Here is a 20,418-nt window from a genome sequence, read left to right as displayed (position 1 = left end):
AACGTGAAGAAGCAATAGATTTCCATCGGTCATTACGCATCAAATATGTAAATCTAACTTATGCTAGCAGCATGATTTCCATACTTTGTCTGCAATGGCTTCAATGAAAGAAGTAACGTACTTATCAGTTCATCCAATCGATATCAAAATTTTAAACGCAAGTATTTGAAATCATTTAACTGCAGCAGTTGAAGAATCACCTCATCAACAAATTATCAATATTGGGCATGGTATCAGGTCAATCGAATACAACGACAAAAAAAGAACACGCACAGATTTTCAATTAAAATGAATGATTTATTACGTACTACCCAAATTTATACATAATATGATACAGTTAGGTCATTCAACCGATTTTAAAATGTTCTCGGTTTCCAACTCACATGTAGAGAGCTCTTACACTCTTGAAAACAAGAAATGCTCGCATTGCGACTGCAATATAGGAAAGAAAATGGAACATTTCACAATTAATACTGCAATGAGATCATATTCGCATCAAATTCATGACTTTTCACAGACTGCCTTTTGGTCAGCGATAGAGATATATTTAATTTCGCTATATAAGAAACGTATCCAGCGATAACAAAACATTATTTTACATAATTGAAAGCTATATACAACAATGAATCGTAACTTTAAGAAAAAGACCTATTCAGATGGTCAAATATCGTAGAGAAAAATAAATTTTGCTTGAATTTCGCTTGTTCATTCAATTCCAACTGGAGAGAGATTTTAAACAACATATAAAACCCTAAAAACCTCTAAGCATCAGAGTTCATATGGTGTTCACGTAGTGTGGTCGTAGGTACACCTTGATACGAAAAACGTGCACTGTATTCGCAAATCTCCGTCAAGGAACAATTACGCCTCATCATTTTTGAACGTTGACACATAATTTAGAAACATTTTCACCGATTTCCACGGGAAACAAAGCAACAAACCATGCAATGGATAAGGAAACCTCAGTCCGTGTATTGGTTTCATCCGTCAGCTTTAAACGTAATATAGATGTAACAAAAGGACCGACACAGGAAGTCAAGCTGTATACTTGCTGGATTGAAATATCAGCAATCGAAATAACCATACCCACAAGTTCGTGGAAACAAGATATTTCTTCTCGCCTAACGACGATAGATAAATAGTTGTAGTTACGAGATTTTATGGCAACACGGAAAGATAGAAAGAGGTTATTCGCGGGTGTACCTCCTCCTAAAGTCACGGTATAGAGTTACTTGTCCTTCAACAGCTCCTTCCAACACTTGATCTCCCGGAAAAGAAATAAAGACTCACACCGCTCACACAATCATCAAGACGCAACATTCTCGCCTCTTCCCTCTACTCGTCTCAGTCTTTCGGACTAGATGGGTTGCCTGGGTGGTCCCTTTCAGGTGTGGACATTACCGCCGCCGCCTCCCGGGATCTCCTCTGCGCCAGACTCTGCAGGTACATGCGGCCGAGGTGCTCCGCGGCGGCCGTGGACGACGTCGTGAGCGGCGCCGGCCTGTGGATCGGGGGCGGCGGCGGCGGGCCGGCGGCCGCGGAAGCGTGCGGGGGCTGGAACAGCATCGTCGGGACCTGCGTCGGGGGCGGCGGGAGGCGGACCCAAGGCGGCGGGGGCAACAGGCAAGGCTCCCGACGCTCGTCCCCGCTCACCACGTCGATGGCATCTTCGTCGTCGCTGCAACAGGGGGCGCCGGGCAGGGGCGGACCAACAGGGGGGACTTGGGGATGGTGCAGGTGGTGATGGTGGTGAAAGTGTTCGGGTCTGGTAGGGTCGTCGGGGGCCAAGAGGCTAGCCACGTCGAACTGCCTCTTACGGGCGAGGGGCCTAGGGGGCAGGGAGGTAGAGGTAGGCTGTCGCGGGGGCAGGGGAGCGACCGGGTTGCCGGCCCAGCCGGGCGGGGACACGGGCGGCGGCGATGGGGAGTCCTCCTCGTCCACCGCCAGCCCCATGTGCTTCCGCACCTTCCTCTGGGCCTTGCGCCGACGGAAATCCCCCTTGCGGAAATCCTCCACGTTCGCGGGGTGGATGGCCCAGTAGTGCCCCTTGCCGTTGGCGCTCCTCCCGGCCTTCACGAAGCAATCGTTCAGGGAGAGGTTGTGCCGGATGGAATTCCTCCAACCCGGCCCCCTGCTCCGGAAATAGGGATAATTGTCCAGGATGTACTGGTATATATCGGAGAGGACTAGCTTCCGATCGGACGAGTTGAGGATCGCCATGGCGATGAGGCCGATGTAGGAGTGTTGCGGCTTGGGCTCCTCGGCGACGCGGAACAGCCTCGGGTCCAACTTCCCGTACTGGTACGCGGCAGCCAGCGGGAAATCGTGCGGCCTCAGCGCCTGGAAACCCGGCGCCACGCTCGCCGCGTACGGGTGGTGCGGATGCTGCGGTCCGGAGAACAAGGCCGGGTGGGCGTAGCGTAACCTCTCTGCCATTGCGTAGTGGTAGAGCTGCAGGCGGTAGTGGTCGAGGGGCGTGCCGAGGGCCGCGGATGGGAACGACGGAGCGAGGCCATCGGGTTCGACGTCGGGCGGGGGCGGCGCGGCTGGTCCGGGAGCCGGCTGCGTCCTGGACGAGGCATCGGCGGGGGCGGGGGGCGGCGGCGGTGGCTGGTCTCCGAAGGTGAAGGACGCGGAAATGGCCCCGGGGCCTCCGGCGTTGCTGCACATGGCATGGGCGACGGGCCTCCTCCTCTAGCCGGAGGACAGGCGACGGGAGACACGAGCACACAGGTCCGAAGGAGACGAGAGAATGATGGAAGGAAGGAAGGGACGTGCTAGCTGGGTGGTGTCAGGGTTCGGACGGACGACGAATGCTCTCGCCAAACACGCTCCAATATTTGTGGGAAACACACGAACCGGGCGGCTGAGAGAAGAGGCCGGGGGGGTGGGAGGAGAAGGCAGCGGTGCACGTGGAGGGGAGTAGGGGGGCAGGGCTCCGTCTGAAGGGAAGGGCCCGGATTGGCCGCCCTCTCTCCGCCCACTGTGTACCCACGGTTTGCAACTTCGCCGAGCATGCCCGGCCCCCGAGAGCTCCTACGGCCAACCGGCGTCCCCCTATGTTGATCCAAACTTTGTCTCCCCACCCCTCTCCAACCTCTCCCCCTTCCTCCGCAAGCTCCTTCTTCTATAGCAGGGGCTGAGAGGGCTGCAGATGCGCCCAGCTCCCCCTGAAAATAACCATCCCCGCGCCTCACTCCTCCGTGGACCTCTCTTCCCCCCTCCCCTCCAACCATTATATCCGCCATGCTTTCTCTCACTCACTCCCTAACTCACGTACGGCGGCTGCGAAAAGGGAGGCGAGGAGAACATCCAAGGGCGAATATTTTCCCCTTTTCTTCCCGAGCAGAAAAACTGAGGATATGGCTGGGCGATACCCAGTTCCCAACGTTGATCCCAGGCACATAAATATTTGTACAACGCAACGGCGTCATCAAATCAGTGCGGGGGTGCGGCGGGGGTACGCCGGCTCCCGGACCCGGATCGGCAAATTTTGCTTAAAAATTATCCTTCAACTCGTTGTATCAAATGATTTTTTTTTTTTGATACAACGATAAAAATTTATCCAAACGGTGGCCACGGTTAGGGAGGTGAGGAACATGTAGATATACGATATTACTTCTCGAAAAGATAAATCGATATCCAGTTTTCAAACACAAAACCTTTTTACGTGCTGACATCGTTGCGTCGTCATTACATAACTTCTTTGACAATGAATCACCTAACTACAACACCACTAACAACCTCACGCTCAGCGGCTGCGGAGCGGTAGACGAGGATTATCACGGAAATGAAAATGTGATCACCATGATGACAGTAACTGTGACATAGTGTATTGACGTAGGTCATACTTGCTTATAATAATAATTACATGAAATTCTTTCACGTTCAGACGTTACGATGCAATAAAAAAAAGGATTTAACTTTGGCAAAAAATATCTCCCAACGAAAATTGCATTTTACCAACAATTACTCTACACCCAAAGGATGAAGAACGGGTTGACTTTCGAAACGTCGGCCGTCGAAGATTTGACACGGTTGAAAACCCGAGTAAATTTAATTCGTCTGCATATTAATTTATTTTCCTATATACTCAAATTAATATTCCAACAGTTCTTCCTCAAAATATTGAATATTATTACAGAAAAATGTCTAGACAGATCTTGTTTAACTAAAATGCATAATTTTACGATTATTAAAATATTTGGATTTCCGTAAACCATTTAAGTTGGTATAAAAACAAGTTCAACGTGGAGAGCCGCAATAAAGACAGTCCCCTTTTTAACACGCTTTTTCTTCACTTGCTACGTCTGTTGGTCTTTTTCATTGGTGATACCTATTATTAATTAGCAATTAGGGGCGGTCTGGGTAGGTCGGCTGGTCGGCGATCGCCGAGGGCCCGGGGCCCCCACAGTGTTCGTGTCTACCGTGCAGCGCGCTGTAGAGTAAGTGAAAGTTGTAATAAAACAACTCAGACTCAGATTACTTGAACCAAAGTTTATTTGCAGTTATAAAATTCTAAGTTTTCATCAGTTGCTTTACATAGTATGCACACTCAGTGTAATAAGAATATATAAAAAATAAATAAGATAAGTGTCAGAAGATAAAAGATTTTTTGGAAGGGATTTGAAAGTATTCGAAAAGGATATTTTAGAGATTTACTCGCAGAATTTTTAAGTGTAGTGCGAAGCATGGATTGGTTTAAAATGACATATTATGCATCCCAATCAGTACCCAAGCTTTATTCTCCAAGCGATGAAAAGATTATTTTTTTACTGTTAGTGCATTTAATACTTTCCTTAGAAAAAGATATCGTTTTTTAATCTTTTTTACTTTATTTTTATTTTACTCGCAGCATTTTGAAGGAGTCCAAGAGGCATGGATTGATTTAAAATATCATATTCAGCATCCTAAAAACGCTTTATTCTCGAGTAGTGAAAACCTTATTTCTTAATTTTTCGTGCATTTTATTCTGATTTTGAAAAAAGGGTGTACTTTAATTGTTTTTTACTTTTAATGTACTCGCAGTATTTTTAAGGGTAGCCCGAAATATTAAGGGTATTGGTTTAAAATAACATATTCATCATCCTAATCATCAACCACGCTTTATTTTCTTAGTGATGAAAAGCTTTTTTAATACTTTTAGGGCATTTCATGCTGCCTTTGGAAAAAAGCGTGTTTTTTAATCGTTTTTATTTTATTTTTATTTTACTCGCAGCATTTTGAAGGGAAGCAAGAGTCATGGATTGGTTTAAAATAACATCCAGCATCCTAATCAGCAACTACGGTTCTCTCTCCTAGTAATGAAAAGCTTTTTTTATACTTTTTAGGGCATTTTATGTTGTTTTAGGAAAAAAGCGCGTTTTTAATCGTTTTTATTTTTTTATTTTTCTCGCAGTATCTTGAAGGGAAGCAATAGGCATGGATTGGTTTAAAGTAATATATTCCGCAAACCACCACGACCATTACAGGAAGACGACCAGAGGGAGTCGTAGCCTTCCGCGCCCAAAGGACAGGAACAGGACGAACACAAACATTTCGATTACACGGGCGTCCTATTCCCCTGCCTCGCTGCTCTCCCATCCATCCACCAATCTATACCCATCCAACCGCCCCACGCCACTTGTCCTTACCTCTCTCTTTCTCTCTCTCACTCAATACACTCACATTACTTCCATTGGAGGTCCTTTTCCGAACGGGATCGCTAAGCGGACGTCTCCTGAACCCGGCAAAATACACCCTTTCAAGCCCACCGCCACCCCCGACCGTCGCCTCAATTCCCTCATCAGAGATTCTATTCACGGCGACCAAACAATCTGTGCAGACTGCGACCCACCGCCTACCACCCCCTCCCCAGTCCCGAACTCATCTCCCTCGTCATCATGGTACACGGTCATCCCCAACCACCTCAACGGACACACCTCCATTCCCTCTATCCCCATAGGTTAAGGCCACAGATAGAGAGAAGACAAAGACGATGAAAGCGGTAATCGCGATATTACCGCATATGGCTGTGGGTGGCTGCGTATGCCATCTTCACGCAGGGTTGCCACAAACTTGTGAATCTGAATAAATAGAGTTGTTTCAGGCTTGATATGGAGGAATTCTAAAATATTAAATAAAAAATTAAATCTCTATAGTCACACGCTCAACTTTGTGGAAGTTCATTTCAATGAATAAAAACGAAAAAACTTTGTATTAATCCACCAATTTATTTACGCGGTAAGAGTAGTTTCGACGCAGCGGCGTCATCCTCAGGTACCTAAAAGTCTTCATCTTCAGTTACCTCGTCGAAACTAGTCGTACCGTGTAAATAAATTGGTGGATTAATACAAAGTTTGTTCATTTTTATTCATTGAAACAATTAAATGTTTTAGCACTATTCCACAATTTTCATTCCCTCATAAACCTTTAAAATCCTGAATACAATACAAAATGTATGATTGAAGCATAGAGACTAGGTCCGTTCGCCTATTCCAATTACATGGAAAGTTGGACCTCTGATCAAAATTTCGCTGAAAATAAAAAAAAATTATGTAGCGTACGAGTAAATTATCTATATATTTCTATAGCCCCACTCTCTTTCTCTCTCTCCCTATTTCTGGCACTTGAGTTTTGTATTTCCATTATGGCTTCCTATTTTTTCCAGGAGAGAATTCATACAATTATTTTTGTGGGAGGCATTAACATTTAAGTTTGAGAGAAAAATTATATACACGGTATAAAAGTGAAATCGTTTCAGGTTTGACGTGGTTTTCACGGTGGAAATGCAATATTACAATGATAAAATAAAATAAAAACAAATGATAATTTCCACATATTAATGTACCACTCCACTACCGAACACGTTGTCGACACTCTATGTCATTTTCAAGGTCTACCTTGGCTAATACATAGAATGTTGAAACAATGGTTGGTAGCAGAACTATAAATTTAAGTGTGGAAATAATCATTTGTTGTTTATTTTTTATCACGGCGGAAAATTGACAGTATTTTTTATTATTAAATAGAGTAGATAATCTCCTTAGCTTCAGATTCGAATTTTCCGTTTTCCTTGAGAGTTTCAAACCTCAACTTGTATCATTTCATGGCTGCTATGCAATAAATGAAAGAAATGTTTGCAGTTTTTAGTGAAAATATAGTCAAACTTCAATTCATAAATAGGGAATAAATCGCATTTTCAAACGAAATCTTTAAAATATTTTTACAATCAAGTCTAATTGTACAAAATCTGACTAAAACGCAGCAAATCCATGACAATTCAAAGTTAGAGGAAACCATGCAAACAAAAGCTTTAAAAATCTTTAATGAAATCCAAAGCGAGTGAGGATTGAAATTTCCACATCAATCACCAAAATGTTCTCAGTTTTTCGGTAGAGTATTATGGCTCAATTGTCTCTGGTGTACAATCTAAAATTTTAGAACTCAAGCTGAAATATTTTATAAATTAGATGAAATACCCAAATTGTAATCTGCATAATAATAATATATTAAACTATTTATCACTGCACCACGTTTTTCAGAACAGTTTTTATTATCCCTCAGTTTTCCCTTATCTCCAGAATTGCAGCAATCCTGGGAGGCTACCTTGATCGTATTTCCAGGGCTAAACTAAAGCAAAACCAACTAGGGCTACCCACGACTTCAAGGAATGAATATATTTTAACTCTGAACTTTAAGGTGCTTATAGCTGAACGTTTCGTTTAAAACCTATCACTGATAGGAAGTGAACAATCTAGGGTACTGCCATGTAGGAAATTATTTCTGGCGACTATTTGTGGAAGGGCTGTACATTCATCACACAACTAACACTGACAATACCCCACATTTATTTCATACAAAACTCGACTCGGTGAAAGCGATAATCGTGATATCGAAGAAAATGGGGGTGAATATCTGTAACTCAGGTCAGTCCATGTATAAAATAAGGACGGATTGTCACAAGTGCTTGTTTCGTCATGAAATATGATGTGGCCACTTACATAAACCTACACCGACATAGAGCACTCCGAGGCACCTCGAGACTGTTTGAAATGGGGTGTTTGTTCAGAAAAACGCAATAAGCTACATATGCATGGCTTTGAAAATGTTGTCAAATTTATTTTTCATAGAAATACGAGATACTTGCAAGAACGCTGAAGCATAAAAATGTCAAACTGAACAAATAGCAAAAATGCGGAGCCAAAAAATAGCATGTCAAATCACAGTTTTACTGCATAAAAATAGTCATTTGACGGTCAATAGAGTATTTTCCATCATCAAAGAAAACGAAAGGCATTGATTGCGATTCGTTACCCACCATTTCTGTATTCATAACATGTACAAAATTTTGATTTTAGAAATCCCAGTTTAGACGAATGTTAATGTCCAATTTTAACCTCAATTGAAAAAGGCCAGATTGACGCCCATTCGATGCCACTCCGCGTGACGTCACAGGGACCTATATGCTATACGAGTAGATAGGAGTTTTACATCGTCTGAGATTACCAATGCTTGCATGAGTCACAGAGCTTAGAGAAACATCTCTTAATAATCACCTATTAAAATTGCCCATGGACGGAAAGTTTCCTTCGTTTGATAAGGTATTAATAATCCTTATTTAAGCCAAGCGCTACCTGCTAGCAGGATACTCTACGCTACCGCCATGCTCGGCAGCAAGCAGCCTGCATCGTAGCGGCTCTCATAGCCTCGTACCCGTTTGGCCTCACACAGCAACAGCAAGACGTCACACGGGCTTTTCCCAGCATTCATACTTAGCCGTCGCGTTTTCGCCCGCTTGAATTTTTCACTTTTCATTTAATCGCGAAAAATAGATATCGTCATTTAAAAATCTAAAAGGGTGAAATATGTACTCCAGGATTAATAATATTTCGATTCAGGCAATAAAAAAATAATAGGTAACCACTATATTCCCTAACCTTCATAATGTTTTTCTCTGAACTAAAGCTGACGCTTATTTAACTTTGATTTAAAATCGACCGTCATATACAATTCCTAAAACAATCATATAATAAAATAGCCCTTTTCCCTATCTGTATATCATTAACACGTCGTACTCTATTAACTCGTCGTACCCTCTGTATGTCCCTTTCCTTTTTGCCGGTTCAGTAAAGGCTCCCGCCATTTCCGCGCTCAACCCTCTCGGCTAGATGAGAAATTCCCCTCCACAAAACCAAACCCTCTTGATTGTCCACTCCATGTAACTCCCCGTCCGACGATGCAGCGAGTGAGCACTATGAGATAGAGAGAGAGACGGGGTCGGGGCGACCATAAACTGGAATAACATCTGAGATTGACGATCAGGAGAAACATTTATTTTCACAACATTAGCATTTCATCGAGGGCTCCTCTTTTGTGCCGGCGTGTTGTGGAGGGGGGTGATTCACTCGAGGGATGTCCCGCGGAAAAGCTAACGGGAACAAAATGGCCCCGCCTCTCTGCCCAGACTGAACGACGGTAGAAGAGGGAGACTCGGTCGAAAATGTTGTAGTTGTTTTTTTCGACTTCATAATTGTCAGCCGGTTCGCGTCGACGAGTGAGAGCCGGAGCGTTTGTGAGTTTGAAAGGAAACGATTGAATAGAAAGCGGGAAGGTTATAGCGGGGAGTCTTGAGTTGGGGAAGAAAAGGGGATGCAAGGAAAAGGGTGCGATGAATGAGGTGGGATCGCACCGTTTAGGTACTACGTGTTAGCCCGCCTTCGGAGTTTTCGTGTGCAGAGCGAGTGGAGGGAGGCATTGCAGACGACTCTCTGTTTGGAAGGGCGAGCAGTGTAGTTGGTTTTTCCTTCGTGAGGCGGGAGAGGGGACAGATGTTGGGCCACGCCCTTAAAACGTTTACGGAGACACCAACCGGGGAAGGCTACAACTCAATCACTCATTCCCTCCGTAGATCTCTCCTGCTCCTCACTCACTCTGTACCTCGGCACAAATATACAAAAAAGCACACCGCGAATAAAGAAAAAATATAGATACTTATGTGTGAAAAAAGTGCACAAGGGCCAATGTGACAGTTCATGCAATGAATATTACATAAAAGAGGATCCTCACGTTCAGTGGCGCAGCGAGGGGGGCGTTTTGAGGGATAAAACTCAGAGAAATTTCTAGGTTTAACCCATTTTACTTAATTTGATTGATTTTACTAATAGAATGCAGTAAGGATGAATAAAATATCCCTCAGAAAGCCGTAAAACTCACCATTTATCTTTAAAATTCCGCAATTTATTAATCTCACACCTACCGCTTATCCTGGTGGGTATACTATACCCCACACACCCCGGTGTTAGTTGCACCTAAACCCCCCCAGCCGTAATTCCTAGCTGCGCCCCTGCTCACGTCAACCTCTAAATGTGTTGTCAACCACCGGGCAATTAAATGGGCTTACAAAAGTAGCCACTCGCGTCGCTGACAGACAAATTGATCCGAGTTTCTCGGGGAAATAATGTATAATTATAGGTGTTAACGGAAATTTATTTACATGATGATGTGATGTATCGAATAAATTTTCAATGATATTCCTCGAAATTACAAAAATTTTACTCCAAATTATTGGAAAAGAAGTGGACCGCATTGCACTCAACACCGCACCGCGGACATTTTTGAAACCAGATTAAAATGCGACCGAGGTGGCAACAGAAATCAGCCTATTATGGGATGGGATTGGACCTCCTCCATGGGATTATGTTACCAGGAAATGAGTACTTGGAGCTGCTTGAAGGTACTATTAGGTAGGTAGGTAGGTAGGTAGGTAGGTAGGTAGGTACTTGAAGGTACTATACAATTATTAAGATACATTCACCCTCACCATGCCTAAAATATTGAAAACTATTCAATCATTTAGCCAGTCCAAAGCCAGGACAAAGTGTTATAGGAATCAGAGAATATTATTATTCAGGAATAAATCATTTTTTGAAATTTCCAGAGGCGTGACGACAAACAATATGAAACTCTTATTTTCTGTGTGCGAGACATTCCTTATTCCTTTTGTAAAGGGTTAACCTATCTCCTAAAGGGTTGACCAAGCGCTTTCGCAGTGTGCTTTTTCCGCAACACCCCTGGGCCCGAGGGTTGGTTTGGATTGGTCATGGTAAAGCTCACCCTATATTAAACCACAGGCGTATGATTGACGCCAATCAAGGTACGGGAACCATTCTGCACACTCCTGGATAAATAGATTCGATTTTTCCAGGACTTTCGATTGAAATCGAAAATCGAGGAAATCGAGATAGAGTCATGATCTTTGAATTTCGATTCAAACTAAATTTCTCAACTTCGATCTTCACCATTTCGTTTGATCTCAGCAGTGTCACTCGGCCAATGATAACTTCATCCGTCCCGAGTGAAAATCTCTTAACTAAGGCCAGTCAAATGGGAAAGGCTCTATCTCAATCTGTTGAATTTTCTTAATAACTTTAGTGGAGCCAATTTTTTCCAAGCGGTGATGCCAAATCTTATGGGTGCCTGAAATTGTAAATTTTTACTACTAATAATTCAATAATATTGTATGTGTAGATTGTTTGGGATTTTTACTGGTCAAATGTGTATTACGAGTGTTTTTCGGATGAATAATGTACGTTTTACGAACTCTATTTTTGTCAGGAAAAAACGTCGCTATTTTCGATTAATCGATCTTTTGATTGAAATTTCTACTTCTTTTGAAAAATCGAGCTTTTCATTTAGATCAAAAATCGATTGATCGAAAAATCGATTTTGACCGAAATTTTTCCATCACTAATCCCGCAGATCGGGGATTTTTATTGGGAGTGTCCAAAGGCTTCTATCTCCCCATTTGGCCATTTTTTAAACGCATAGATGAAGTGCAGTCAACTAATTCGTTTAAAAACTCAAAGAGTTCATGCGCAAATTCTCTTTTTACAAATTTCGCAAACTATTAATGTAATTGAGGTATTGGTTTTAAATATTGTTTCTATGATTCTTTGCTTCGTATATTTTATTACTGTAAACTAGAACTTTGGAATAGCTGAGGAAGATAATTTTTAATAATGTGAAAAAAGCACAACGAGAAAAAAGTGGAGAAAATATGGGGAAAACTTAAAAAAAGGAAAAAACCTTGCTCAAAAAATATTTAAATTCTTCAAATCACTGATAATATTTTGATCAATTGTCTAACATGCACTTAAAAAAGGCAATTCACGGAAAGTTTTGCCATCATCATCATCATTTTTCAACAATCCTAAGATTTGTTTGACGCAGCTCTCCATTCCTCTCTCCTATCCAGTAGCCTTTTCACAGCGACGTATTTCTCCTCGTTTACATCCTTTATTACCCGCCCTATGTGATTCAAAGTTGTATGTACCATTTTCACACCAATTTAAGTGTATTGAATTACATATGAATGACATAACTACTCAAGCTTCCCCCCTCCGAAAGATCCACCTTTCTCTCTCCCTCTCCACACCGATTCTCTACTAACCCGCTCAACCTTGACACGAAATTCCCTATTTCTGATCCCAGCGCGTTCGTAGTCTTCTAATACCACCCCATTCCTTATTCTGTCACCGTATATATACATAACCAAAACCACCAATACTAACTAGGTTTATAATGGCTTGAAAGCCGTAATAGTTCGCAAACAATGTAATAAAAAGTGGGAAAGCGTGTGTTTCTTGATATTCCTCCAAGAATATTTTTACAAAAGATTATTTTTCACTAATTTACAGTGACAAATTTCATATTCTTCAATCTAATCAGCGATCAATCTAATCAGCCTGAGTATAAGGTGGTGCTAGCCGACGGTATTAAGGTGGTGTTGTTGGTGATCTTCATCTGGTGGTTTTGGTGGTATTCTTTGGTGATCTTCATCATGCCTGCCTGTTCGCAATGCAGCCAAGTTCTTAAGCGCACGCAGAAAACTGTAACCTGCCGCACTTGTGAAAAAGTGTTCCACCCTGCTTGCGCCTCGCTCAACGCCGCGGATTTGCAGCTGCTGGAGGACACTAGTCGTGCCTGGAACTGCGCCACCTGCATAGCGAAGTGTCGCTCCACCCGCGGTGATGACACCCCGATCAAAGCCCTGGACCCTGGATCTCTCTATGACAAGAGTCAATGTGAGGTTTCCAGTCCCATATTGAAGGAGTTATTGGATCGTGTCAAGGTAATCCAAGAAAACCAAAGTGAGTTTGTGAATTCTATAAAAAACGACATAAGTGAACTAAAGAAAGTTATATCAACCTGGGAAAGCTTAATCAACGAACATAGCAAAACTATTTCTCTAATTAGCGAGTCACTATCAAATATAAGTGGTAAATTCGACGGTATGGTGGCTGAAAATGAAATTTTGTTGAAGCGAGTCGCTAACCTTGAAGCTCAGTTGAACACATGGGAGCAGGACTCTCTACGGAATGTCGTAGAAATTCACGGGATCCCATTTAAGTCTGATGAGGTATTGGAGACCCTTGTCTGTCAAGTTGGGCTGGGCCTTGGGGTCAAGTTAGATGCCAGTGATGTCGATTATGCATATAGACTGAAGGCCCGTTCAAACTTACCTAACAACAGACCCCCTTCCATCCGGGTTCGGTTCATGAGATCGAATTTAGCACGAGAAATACTGGAAGCTCGAAAAGCAAAAAGGAGTTTCTCAACAAGAGATGTTGGATTCAGTGATTCCCCTAACTACCCCATCTATGTCAATGAATCACTCAGTGCTTTGAATCGTAAAGTGTATGCTAAGGCGAGAGAGCTTAAAAAGAACGGTAAACTTAAATACTTATGGATAAGAGGGGGGAAAATATTTGCAAGGGAATGTGATGGGAGTGAGCGAATTCTTTTACGCACCGAAGGCGATCTCCATGCCCTTCAATGACCACTTTGACCACTCGTAACCACTTTGTTTGTGGTGATTATCATGTGATAGCAATTTCTGAATCCTGGTTGAAACCATCTGTGCCCACTGAATATGTTAATTTGGATAATTATATATTGTTACGAAACGACAGGTTGGAACGAAGTGGTGGAGGTGTGTGTGTATATATCAAAGATAATCTCAATGGAAAGATACTGTCCTGTGTCAATGAAAACTTCAAGCTTGAATTTATGTTTGTTGAAATAACATGTTCTCTTGGAAAGATTTTACTCGGTGTTGTTTACAGACCTCCTACTTACTTGAGTGAATGTTTTGAATGTACGCTGGCAGGCTTCCTTCCGTCATATAATAACATACTTAATTTGTGGTGACTTTAACTCGAATCTTTTAAAGATTACGCATGACAGTAACTACATAAGAGACCTATGTTTCAGGTTCAATCTGTCTTTAGTACCATCTCATCCAACTCATCATCGGCTCACATCAAGTACTCTATTAGATAAATTTATTATAGATGACCTTTCTAAAATAAAGGAACATGGCCAATATCCAGTTCCTTTCTTATCTGATCATGATTTAATATACATAAAATTTAATCTTAAGGTGCCAAAAATGAAAGAGAAGGTAATTTGCTACCGCGATTTCAGTAAATTTGTTCTCCGTAATTTTCAAGAAGAATTTGATAATATGCCATGGGCAGACTTCATGTCCACCAATTCTGTAGATACCAAGGTATCAACCCTTATGATTAATTTAAATCAATTATTAGATATTCATGTCCCACTAAAAAGTTTTACTCCGAAACGAAACCAACTTCCATGGATAACCCCGGAAATAAAAAATATTATCAATTAAAGGGACATAATTCGCCGCAGTTACACAAGGAGAAAATCTAAAAAACTTTTTCTGGAGCATAAAAAACCGAAAATTAATTAATTAATGAATTAGTTAATCAATTCAAAATGAAAATGTTTGTTTATTTACTCGAAAAATAAGATTGTAATTAAAATACTGTAATATATTTGTCATTAATACTGTTAAATTGTATTTTCACTTTTTCTATGTTGTTCACTGCAGAGACTTAAATGTAAAATTTGATATGTTCCATAGGACAAGGTCCTAGAACAATAAATTTATTATTATTATTATTATTATTATTATCAATTGCTTTACACTACGTTCTGACCGTGGATAAATACGGCACTCCCATGGCATCCCAACACTAGGATAAGAACACTTTAAGAGCTTGGCCTTAGAATAGCCATGTACAGATACATGTAGAGGCAGTCAAATATCGTCCACGAGTATATAAGCGCCATTGAATTTTTTGGAAGCTTTTTCGACCCAACCCAAACAGCATCGTACGTCATCGTGCATCTAAAATATATCAATTTTAAAATACAATTACGCATCCATCCTTTAGGTGATATAATTGTTATATCACTTAAATATCACTTTAGATATAAAAATTTTATGGCACTGCAGCTGATGAAAAAGCGATGACAAAAAATATATCAGTGTATAAAAATTTGACATCTACGCTATGGATGAAAATGGTGAAACATTAATAATATTAATATTTTAGTTCATATTTTTCATATCAGGGTACTAAGGCGGTTTTCTGACATTGTTGGCAATATAATTTCATCTTTCAGGCATTAAAGCTGTAGCAAAAATTGTCTAAAATAGTTATCACCAAGGGATTCTTATTTATGACAAAAAGCCATAAACTGTAAATATCACTTTGGTGATACGACAGTTATAATTTTCTACGGATAAAAGATACCACCAGTAACATCGGCTTGACATGAATTGATGTAAGAAAGAGGTCACTATGCTGCTTGAGATAGTATTCTTAACAAAACAGAATTCAGCCGATGAAGTAGAGAAGCCATGCAAGTCGGAAGCCTTGCAGTTGCTATGGAAACAACTTCCTCCGATTAGAGGTTGCACAGCCGTACCACGCTTACTTACATTTTTTATCTTTTACTTCACCGTAACTCTTCTACAAACCGCCAACCTTACCTAGCCGCTAGGATTAGGACATACCCGAGATTAGGTGGTATAAAATTTGTATCATTTGAATATCACTTCGGGTATATAATATAAATTTTAAAGCACTGCAACTGATGAAAAAGCGATGACAAAAAATAAAATTGTGGTACAAAATTTGACATTTCCGCAATTGTTGAAAGAGAGATATAAATAACCCGACGCATTTTAAAGTATTAGATAAACTAGTTAAACATTTATAATATTAATATTTTAGTTGATACTTATCATAGAAAGGTACCTTCAGGAAGAGAACTCAGTCTTCATCGGCTAGTGAGAAAACCGTTTCTCATTCCAACGCGGGCTGCACTCAGCCTTTATTTATTCCAATCGACGCCAGATTATCGTGTTTCACTTTTCAATTAAATTTATGTGAGTCCAGTCTCCCAGGAAATAGGAATAAGTGAATGGAATGGTCTCCATATTACCTATCTTCCTCACGTAAAGGGATTCAAAAGTTCTCTCAAATTCTAAGAAAACCTTGCAATTCGATTTCTTTGGTCTTCTTTTAGCTACAACACTATAACATTTTGACAAGTTAACTCGAAGTTTCCTCTCCAATTACCATTCAAAGAAATCTAAAGAGCAGTCGAGCTTGAATGAATCTCAGCTCGTTCTGCAAGTACGGCGTTCGCATGCCCATTAATTAATTCACGACAGTACTGATATGGAATTTACCGATGCTTCAGATACAAAATGATGTTTTAAAGCTATGTGTATTACAGTATGAATTCTATGTAGGGGAAGGATGGGCATAAAGACCATGCTAAGGGTTTGTGATTTTGTGTAGTACTTTTGAATTTATATAGAAATTAAAAAACGTGCAGTTACAATCACTGACTATCTTAGTGCATTAGCAAACTTTTGTGTTGTGAATGAGTAAAAAAAAAGTACCAAAATAATTGATTTTCTAAAATTATGTTATTGGCCATTATGCTATGTTAAATGGGGGGCAGGGCATAATGGCCACCAAGATAAAAGTCGTGATTTTATTTAGGAAATAGGTTTTGAGTGATACAATCTTATATTTAAGATAATACTACTTATATTTAGTCAAAAAAAAACAAAATGTGCCTCACATTGCTAAAAAAAAGTTTTTTTAATACATGAATAACAATAATGCCTAAAGTTCTTTCGAAGAAATAAGTTTTTTAACTCTCTTCATTCGCAATTTTCACATAAGAAAGTGTCCTCTCGCTAGACACCAGCACAAGGCTCATAAACCCACAAATTAAATCATGGACACTTGACCCAATGCTCATTACAAATCGAAGCGGACAATTTTTCAAAACAATACAAACACTCAGCATCGTCATCATCTTCATTTCTTGTTGAGTCTTGAAACAGATATTTCTTAGTGGTCTTCCCTTTGGATTTTTTATAGGTTTCTCGCGACGCTTATTCTCATCTGTCTCTTTTTCTTCAATTATCTTTCGTTTCACACAATTTCCTTTTTCTTTTGCTTCCTTAACGGCCTTTTCGGCCATCAAATTGTTTTTATAAGGACTTACTGATAACAGAGCCGCACAACCTTTCTTCTTACCACTGCTTTTGCATTGTTCTTACAAAACTCGCAGTACACGAACAAGATACATTATATATAATAAGAAATATATATTTTATACCATGAAGATTAAAGTTCAAAATTTAAATTAGCACAGGGTTAAAATTATTTTCACTAGATTAAAACGTAATCTTAAATAACTAAAAAACTTATGAAAAAATATTTTTCGTGTGACAAATATATATCATGTAGGATGTATGTCGTCTTAAGAGTGCCGATTACCACGAAAGAGCCACGATAATGGGATAAAAATATTTCAGAAAGAAAATATTTCTTTGATCAGACCACAAGGGTGAACATAACAAGTTAATAACAAATATTAAAACTAATTTTTCTCTCACAAGGAAGAGGCATTTAGGCATGCTTGTCTTATTGATTTAGCTCCGCTATTCTTATTTTCTGTTGAAGTTGTCTATTAGTTGGTATTAAAATTGTATATCTATACCCATTTGTCCTACTAAACTAGCGAAGGTGTTCACATGAACGTTTCTACGACTATTTGTCCTATAAAGTCCGTAGAGCAATGATGACTTCTTGGGGTCTCAAAACAATCGCATATTCCTGCATGTAACCTTTCCTAGCACCACTGAAAATTAGACCCCGATGCATGTAAGGGAAAATTTGAACCCCACCAACCAATTTTTAGGTGGCTCGCAGGGTATAGTTCAAATGCAGATGTAAGAGGATGTACAAATTTGGGGACCATCCCTAAATAAGCCAGCTGGATACATGGTGTTCGCTCACCAAGTGATGAAAATACTAGAAGGTTAACATTCACATTTTTTCATTGCGGAGGCACAAATTTAATGATAACATAGCAGTAAAGTTCTGAGAAAAATGCTTACCAAGATTTAATAAAATAAAACATGATTTCCTGTTATTATTGAAATAAAGGAATCGGCTCTTACCTAAGGCATGAATGGGTTCAAGTCCACTAATAGTACCGCACTTGAAATACGTTAAGATACTTTTTGAGACATCAAAAATCGGAGACAAGCAAAAAATAGCGTAATTAAGAGAGTATTTGATAAATAAAATTTATAACTTTTTGTATTTTTTTCAAAAGGCTTGGTAATAGCATCCGATAGAATGCGATGAAAAGAGAGTACATGAAAATCATTGCGCAGATTTTCCAACATCGAAGATACTACAATTATAGACCTAAAATCAATTTTAGGAGCTGCATTGGTTGCACCAACTTTTATAAGGAAGCCATACTACACATTTATTCTTGCTTTTAACAGAGTGATGCCGATTTCAATATAAGCCATTGTAACACGAAAATCTAGCATTATTCATTCCTCGTCTGTGATCTCAAGGGCATCCTTGCTTTCTCATTTAATGACCCTTTGTGAGAAGCCATAGAAACACTGACGGCAAGATACCTACCGGGCCGAAGTGGATGTATTCCGTAATACTAGGGGTTTATTTTTCCGGCTAATTATTAAGATCAATATCGACTCTCTCGCTGCATCTCCGAGCATACAAATGTCATCTCAGGACGGGAGAAGCGTATTGCTTCCGAAAGGCTACCCTTAAAAGTGTTTCCACCCTGTAATACAGCGCAATTTCCTAATTACGGAGAAATTCTAGGAACCCTTGTCCAGACCCCTCCCCCTTCTACCCTGATGAGCTCAATAAACGTCGCCTTAAAACCCCTTTCCCCCATTCTCACCCCCTAACATCTTCCTCCCTCCTTTCAACCCCGAAAAAGTCTTCCCCGGAGGCTACGCCTGCCCACCCCTGCAGTCCTCATAGTTTCCCAACTACCCCCCCGCCAAAGAGGTACCCTCTGCCCCAACCTTTTGTGTTCCAAAACCCTCCTCCTCTCCGCTCCAGGATCTGTGGGGGCATATCCAGCGCACGCCACCGCTCCAGTCAACGTGGGGGAGAGGGGGGTGCACATGTGGTCGCGCTGCAATCATCGCATTAAGGACGCAGTCACAAGGGAGCTGCTCCTTCCACGGATCGCACAATAGGGTTTCTGGTGACAGGACGCCCTTGTGGTGGTAGGGGCTGGGGAGGTGGGAATGGTAACGGGAGTAACAGTGAAGATCCCAGCCCGAGGGATGAGGCGGCCTCCCCATCGGGAATCGGAGCATGCGAGCCTTCGATCGCCCCTCGAAGACTGCCGAGGCAACGCACATATTTATTCAGTGGACAAGCACTTCACAATGACACCGCGACACACACACAATGCTCGGTCGCAACGACTACACCAGGAAATATGCTCCGAGGCGGAGGGGAGTAGACCTATTTTCCATTGTAGCTACACACACAGCGTGCAAATCTAAAAACTGAATACGAATGACGGAAAAGCATACATATCAATCAGCGTTTCGTATTTGTAGCTCGAGAAAACTCGAATACGGCTCATTGCTGCGTCATCATTGCATGCATTCACTTTTTTTTAACCTATCTCAAGAAAACACACAAATATATTTAGCGCATTTTTCGCCAATCATGAGTTTCTATAACGACTCAACCATTGATATTAATCCCGAAAAAATTTGCGAATAGCTATTTATATACTAACTTAAACGTATGAGGTTATTGATATAGGCCCTAACTTCTACAGTAATAATAAGCTTCAAAATTAAGTTTTAAATCCCCAGGTCGAAACTGCACGAAAATCGACACCTGTTTTTCATTAAAAATACTATTTGCTCAACTTCTCACTATCTCTTTCAATAATGTCACTCCATAGATTAAACTTTGGCTCAAAGGCGTTATCTCATCATAAAACAGAGATCCAGTATTTATTTAAGTGATTCTCATCATATAAAAGTGCCTCCATTGCGTTTAGTTTCCATGTGAATTAAAATTAACTCCCAACTTTACAAAGTACATTAGGTACAGAGAATTCAAACAATACTGACGCAAATTTCAACGTATGCCGCAATTTAAGATTATCTAAATACCCAAATGGCCGACAAATTTACCCAGACGCCACATATACAGCAATTGTATTTTAGTCGCGAAA

The 20,418-nt window shown here is 40.8% G+C and overlaps 2 protein-coding genes across 2 annotated transcripts; one reads left to right on the top strand and one right to left on the bottom strand.

The window, feature by feature from the left end:
* Nucleotides 1-276: 276 nt before the first annotated feature.
* LOC124166804 (forkhead box protein E3) lies at nt 277-3,011 on the bottom strand. Its single transcript, XM_046544496.1, has one exon. The coding sequence runs from the start codon at nt 2,668-2,670 to the stop codon at nt 1,345-1,347; it is 1,326 nt and encodes a 441-aa protein (XP_046400452.1). The 5' UTR covers nt 2,671-3,011; the 3' UTR covers nt 277-1,344.
* Nucleotides 3,012-12,820: 9,809 nt separating this feature from the next.
* Nucleotides 12,821-13,819, top strand: LOC124166426. Its single transcript, XM_046543957.1, has one exon. The coding sequence runs from the start codon at nt 12,821-12,823 to the stop codon at nt 13,817-13,819; it is 999 nt and encodes a 332-aa protein (XP_046399913.1).
* The last annotated feature ends 6,599 nt before the right edge of the window (nt 13,820-20,418 follow it).

Source organism: Ischnura elegans, chromosome 10, assembly GCF_921293095.1.
Source record: "Ischnura elegans chromosome 10, ioIscEleg1.1, whole genome shotgun sequence".
Lineage (NCBI taxonomy): Eukaryota > Metazoa > Arthropoda > Insecta > Odonata > Coenagrionidae > Ischnura > Ischnura elegans.
This window is presented reverse-complemented; position numbering and strand designations above follow the sequence as displayed.